Genomic DNA, 6,877 nt, shown 5'->3' with positions numbered 1-6,877 from the left:
ATGTTTCTGTTTATCGTAATACTCTATTAACAATTATGTTATAATTTTGTTTTATGAATGTTATAATTTTGTTTTATGAGATTTTCTTTAGTTTTAATTCAATTTTTCACATTCCTTGATGTTATCTTAGACATTTTTTTGCCTTTCTGTTGGATATAGAAAAGTGAATCCAATCCTGTAAGTGTCCTGTTGGTAATATTATTAGCTTTTCTAATTTTGAATGTGTTGAGAATTTGGTAATATCTGTTGAAGTTTGTGTTAGTTTTTCTTAAAGATCAGAAATCTATGTAGAAAATGCATAGTTAATTTATTGTTCTTGTTTATACTGTGACTGTCCGTGAGTGTTTTTTATTTTTTTCTTTAAGTGATAATCTTTTTTTTTGTTGAAGTGTTCTTGTTTGCTTTTTAATTTATATGCTTTGTTTATTGCCTCTTACATAAATAATGAACACAGATGCATCATTTTAATCCTGTAAAGGGTAGTTAATTAGTTAGTACAGATAAGGTTATGTTTGTGGGTTATTTTGTGTCTTGGTTCTCTCTCTAGCTTTGAGCATTGTTTATCATTCTTGTGTCTAGCTCTCTTATATATAGTTGCCTATTAGCCTGATAGTTAGTTAGTCATCTTGTATATTCACAACTACACTGATTATCTATAATGTTCTCCCATTTTACGTTTCTTGTGCACAAAGCTTTCTCCATATATCTCTTTTGTGGTTCTATTTTACTCTCTGCTTCTGCATCATATTGCATTACTGCACAAGCATTTTGGAAAGCTTTCTAATCCATTTAACTATTCACTAGTATAATCATAGTTTGTAAATACCTTATCTTTATTTTTAACATAGATATCTTGAACTTGTTTCTAAGGTTCTTTAGGAAGACTTGACAAATGCTACTTCATTGAATGATTCGGATAATAGGGTTTTATCTGATTTTAGACTTTAATGTGTACACTAAGCAATCAACATTTGGTGCTTGTTCCTATTTGAACTACTACTTTGGTATGAGTTTATCCAGGGCTAAAAATATGACTTTTTCCTGTTATGAATTTTTTAATTTGTTATTTTGTTAATTGTTGCTTTCTTTTTGTGACTATATATAATCTTCTTGTCTATCACTTGTTTGACAGAATATTTCAGCTCAAACAGATGGTGAAGAGCAAAAAATTGCAAGTACTCATTCTAGCCCAAGGCCATCTAGTCATGGAACTAATGGAAGAGCTGTATTAGTTTATGTTTAGTACTCTATATATACACCCATATGCAGAAAGGTATTCCTAACTATTAGTTTATCATAGAACCGACTTTGGAGTGATTTATTAAGTGGTAATATAGAGCATGTTGTCGTTTTAATGCTAGACAAAATGAGTTACTAGAAGCCATGGGATTGGATTCCATTGTTTTCATAATTCACAGATAGTTTTCTTATGTTAAATAGTGACAAGTGATTCTTGCAAAAATATTCTATCATAATCTAAAAATAGTTAGTATAAATGATCATAATTATTATGATTATTTAAGTTAATAGTGTGAGATTATGCAAATTTTTTAATAAATTGCTTTATCAAGGTCTAAACTCTACTCTTCAATTGTTATATCGATAGGTGGAATCCATCAAAAGAATTGTTGAGTATAGTTTTAGAGTTGGAAAAGAGTTGGGAAAGGACATGGTAAGAATTTTAGAGTTTGTATTCATTGTTGAATAATACGAGTATAGTTTTTTGTTTTTCCTGTGCATTTTTAAAGGAAAAAAAAATCTTATTTCTTAAGCTAGTATTTTTTGGTTGGTGGTCTTTTCAGGTGTGTGGCACTTGTGTGGCACTTATTAGAAGCTTCTCCATGAGAAAGGAGCTGTACGAACATGATAGAGTTTGTAATTTGTAGTTTACATTTTGGAGATTTATAATTCCTTGTTTTTCTTGTCCTATGTATCTATCTAGTTCATTAGGGTTCTTCAATGTGTTTTGTTAGTTTGTACTTTAAAGTTTATATGTTGAGATTTATAAAACAATCTTAGTTAAATGAAAGATATTTGAACTATCTATGTTATTATATATTATATAAATGTTGACTTGTTGAGTAAATTAGTTAATATATTAATTAATTAAAAAAATAATATAATTTGACAATTATGTGTAATTTGTATTAAAAAAAATTATTACAAAATAAATAGTGTTTTGTAACTAAAGAAAAAAAATGTTACAAAATCAAGTTATATTTTGTAACAAAATTTTATGATAGGAAAAAATATATTGTCACAAAAAATATATTGAAGATCAAAATTTGTTATCACTTTTGTAATGACTTTTGGTTTTTTGCATCAGAAAAATTTGTTACAAAATATTACTTTGAATTGTAACAGTTCCATTTTTTGTTACAAAAACTTTTTGTAACGGGACATACTGCAACAACTATTTTTTTTTGTTACAAAATCCTTTTGTTTTAAAATTTTGATTTTTTGTAAAAATTTTTTTATTACAAATATTGCTTTTTCTTGTAGTGAAACAAAGTGCATCAAAGCTTTGTTCTAGATCATGAGATCCTGCATCATCTGAATTGGCATTCGATTTGTGCATTATTCTCATGAAATCTTATAAAGTTCACAATGTTTGCTTGAATCAAGATGTAAATGCATATTCACCAAAAAACTTGCTTATTACCTAAGAAAATGCATAAAACTACCTAAAATATGCACAGAAAAGGCCAGTGAAACTGGCCAAGATGCCCTGGCATTACAACACCAAACTTAAAGCTTGCTTGTCCCCAAGAAAGTACTAGAACATAAGAAGAAAGAATGAATGTACAAGATAAACAAGTCCTTATTTATGAAAGTCAAGTCCTTGGCTCATGGGGTTTCATGCAAAGCAACTTAGGTTCATGCCCTTGCTGATTTCTAGGCCCTTATCATGTCCTTGAACCTTTACTTGGTTGTATTCTATGAGATTCTTATTCACTTAATCCCTTTTTCTTTTCTATAATAGCTTATTGTTTTCTTAGGCTAGGTGCTCTGTGTTGAGGCAACTCTTTATAATAAGCTTTCAGCCAGCACTCTCGAACCAGTTGGTTCAAGGTACTAGGTGTTGAAACACCCCTAAGGACCTACTTCCTTAAGTCTCTCCTCCACACATACACACCACAAGCATATGGTTTGCTATTTTCTTCCTTGAGACCTTGGTGTCCAGCACCTCTTTGGGTGACTAAATGCTTTGTAGCAAGGTTGCTCTTGACAGTGGATTTTCAGTTGATAATCCCGGGTTAGTTAACCCAGGTTACCAAGTGATGAAGCACTCCTAAAAACTTATTCATCCAAGCAGATCCTTTACACAAAAGCACCACAGACACATGCCTCAAGGTTCAAACCCTTGGTGCCTAGCCTTATTTCATTTTCTTTTCTTTTCTTTTTCTTCTTTCATTATTTTCTTTTTCACACTTTCTTATTTGTTTCTTATTGGAATCTGTTATTCAGCTAATCTTATAGGATGCATTTTCAAGCATATGATTCAAAATACATAATTGTCCTTATACCTCATGGCTGAACCAACTTAGCTAATCAATTACCACCACAAGCATTGAGACTTTTACCTTTATAACATGGTCTCCACTCTTGTTTTTCATAACATTCTCCTTTATTTGTCATAAGGGACAAGCATACATTAAGCAAGATAGAGCAGGGGACTGGCTAGTACACACTATATTAAGCATTAAAGATAGTACATAGACAGAATTAAAATTCCTAAGCTACTATGGAAGCATGTTCTATTTCATACATGATTTTTCTTATTTTAAACTTGAAAGATAGAGAAAGAAACTCCACCACCTTTTATCCGCTGGGATGCTCATGTACCTTTGTTTCCTTCCTCCTCTTGGGTTCCTTCTTGATTGCTCGAATCTCCACTTCTTTTGTGTTTTTCGATCAACTTTTTCCAGAAGCTAGCATTCTCCATCTTCTTCTTCAATGTTTCTTTCTGTTGTTTCACCTTCTCCTCCTCTTGTTCTTTTAGATCTTTGTGAACTGTATCATACCTTGGGATGGCAGAGTACAAATTGTGCATATGTCCAGCCATATAAGTCAACTTGGCCTGAGTGTTTACATCATATTCTTCCCTGTGTAGTTGCCGCCCTTCATTAAGCACATTGAACTTGTTGAATGCTTTCATTTGAGCTAATTGACGTTGGTTGAGTTCTTGGAGGCACTTGTCTTGACGCTCTTGCCTTTCGGACACTTGGTTGATGGTTTGGGCAAGCCGGGAGTAATGTTCCTGTTGCTGTTCCATTTGTTGTTTATGCAGCCTTGCCTGGTGATTCATCATTTGAGATTGGAAGTGCAATTGTTGTTCTTGCCCCTCCATATATCTCCTTGCAAGATCCTCAATGGCTCCTTGAATGTGACTCATGTTTATGTATGTTGACTGGATCATATTGCTCTTCTTGCTGGTATTCTCTTCGTTGAGGCTCTTCTTGATGAGGTTCTTCTTGTGATGTTCTTTTCCTTCTCTGAGGCCTTCTTTGTTGTTGAGTGGGTGCCACATAGGTTATGCGCTGGAGCGTGATTGACCTCCCGAGGTTTAGCTATATTGGATTGCTATCTTCGAAAACTACCTTGGCTTTCATACACAGTCTAAGGATGGTACTGGGATAGCCAAGCCAAGCATCCGGATCATTTTTCTTGGCGGCCTCTTGGATTCTCTCAGCTATGATTTCATATACGTTGATGTCTCCACCCCTCATTATGCACTGTACCATAGTAGCTCGAGCAATGTTGACCTCGGAATTGTTTGAAGATGGGAGGATAGACCTTCTCACGAGCTCAAACCATCCCTTAGCTTCCGAGATGAGGTCTCCCCTCCTAATAAACCATGGCCTCCTATCTGAATACCTCACCCAATCTAATCCCACAACACATATGTCGTTCACAATTTTTTCAATTTCTTCATTGTCGGGGCCATTACTTATTCTTGATTGATAACTGGGCTCATCAAAGGGTCTTGACCTTAATTGAAGAGTTTTCATTATAGCATTGGGGCTGAAGTCAACCTCAATTCCTCTCACATAGATTTTGAAGGTGGGAGTCCTGGTAGTGTCTTCTCTAGCTACATTAGCATAGAACTCCTTAAGAAGATTTGCATTTACCCTTGTGACTGGGTTCATGAGCTCTTGCCAGCTTCTCCGTTTAATCTTTTCTCTAATCTTTGGGCACTCATCATCGTTGAACTGAAATGCAAGCTTTGGCAATATTTTCTTATGTTTCACCCGTCCAAATTAAAATTCATGGAACGCAGTTTTGAACCTCCTCTCATCGAAAGGAATGCTCTTCGCCTGTTCCTTACCCTTTCGCCTCTTGGAGCTTGACGATGCCATGAGTGCTCTTTAAACTAGAGAGTGTATAGGTATATGTATGGGTGTAATGTTGAAGGATGGAGTTAGAGGATTGGGTTAGAATGTTTTTGGATAGGGGAAGAAGTGTTGAAGGTGTGTTCCGAGAGCAAGGAAATGGAATGAAAGAGGAATTTGAATTTGGAAGGGTATGGAGTGGAAGTTATTTCTATAGGAGGGGTGTTGGGCAAATGAAAGGTGTGGATTGGTGGTATAGGCTAGTAATGGACGGTTGGGGTCTGAAATTAGATGAGCACAAGGATCACCACTTTTGTGAAGTGGTTGGTTCGGTCTCCAAGGGCACTATCCCTTCAATGTTGCATGGCAACGTTTCCCGAGGCATTCTATGCGAAGACATGTGGCTGGCCCCCTTTGTGAAGTGGTCGAACCTCTCTTCTTGGTTTGTCCCATTAATTCCATCCAATCCTTCCTTCATTTCCTATACATAAAAGAAAGTAAGAGTTAGGTCCTTTTCTGGCGGCAAAATAGACATAAGAACTAACTACTTTTTAAATTTTTGTTTTAGACAAAATAAGTGCTATTCATGAATTTAAATCAACGGACTCCTTAGTGTTTATGTATGCAACATTGGTGACACCAAACTTAGTTTGTGACTATGTAGTGCAAGAAGAGTTGATCACGGCTCTAAGATAAGCATGATATGCATTGTGTTCATTCCCTCTTAGAGTGCCTTGAACCCCAAACTTGTTGTTCACTATATGTTGCATACAAGGATTTACCTAAGTGTCTGTCAAAGTTGATTTGAAATTCATGAATCTTGTTTTATTAACTACTATTAAAGGTTTAAAGGAAAGGATATGAAACATGGGTTACCTCCCATGAAGCACTTCTTTAGCGTCATTAGCTTGACGGTTGGCCTTTATCAGGGTGGTTGATAGTGCCTCAAGTCTTCCCCTCTCGCAGTGAATCTATCTCCAGTTGCTTCCTTGAGAATCTCCACATGTTCTAAGGAGAGGATCTTACTGATGGTATACACCTGAGGTAGCTGAGATGGAATGGTGGGGAGATGAGGTGTGATTATTGGATGATGGGCAGATATCACTTTATCTCCTGGGGAGAAGTTCTTTGTAGGATCTTTTTGTTCCTCCATCCTCTTGGCATCTTTTTTCTCCCTTCCTCTGGTGATTCCTTACTCCTGGTTGCTTCTCTTCTAAGGAACACCTCGTTGCTGGTCTCAGATAGCTCTTGTGGGTTCAGCTCCCCTTGGGTTTTCCTTGGCTGTTGTAGCATCTGACTATCTTGTTTTTCAATCCTTGGGGTTTCCATATGCCCTGTTTGTATTTCCTTGCTTGTTTCTTCCAAAGGTGTCTTATTATGATCATCCTTTAGTTCATGGTTTTCTTGCTCTGCTTCTTGTGAGGGTCTGAAGACGTGGAAGGTGAGTTGTTCGTTATGTATCATCAGTATTAACTCTCCTTGCTCAACATATATGAGTGCTCTAGTTGTGGCTAGAAATGGCCTCCCCAGAATAATTGGGTGGA

The 6,877-nt window shown here is 35.7% G+C and overlaps 1 protein-coding gene across 1 annotated transcript; it reads right to left on the bottom strand.

Moving 5' to 3' along the window:
* Positions 1 to 3,838: 3,838 nt before the first annotated feature.
* Positions 3,839 to 4,531, bottom strand: LOC130933895 (uncharacterized). The gene has a single exon (XM_057863501.1). It carries the CDS (start codon positions 4,529 to 4,531, stop codon positions 3,839 to 3,841), a length of 693 nt encoding a protein of 230 aa, XP_057719484.1.
* Between the last annotated feature and the right edge of the window lie 2,346 nt (positions 4,532 to 6,877).

Source organism: Arachis stenosperma, chromosome 6, assembly GCF_014773155.1.
Source record: "Arachis stenosperma cultivar V10309 chromosome 6, arast.V10309.gnm1.PFL2, whole genome shotgun sequence".
Classification (NCBI taxonomy): domain Eukaryota; kingdom Viridiplantae; phylum Streptophyta; class Magnoliopsida; order Fabales; family Fabaceae; genus Arachis; species Arachis stenosperma.
Note: the sequence above shows the minus strand (reverse complement) of the source record. Positions and strands in the feature narration are given on the sequence as shown.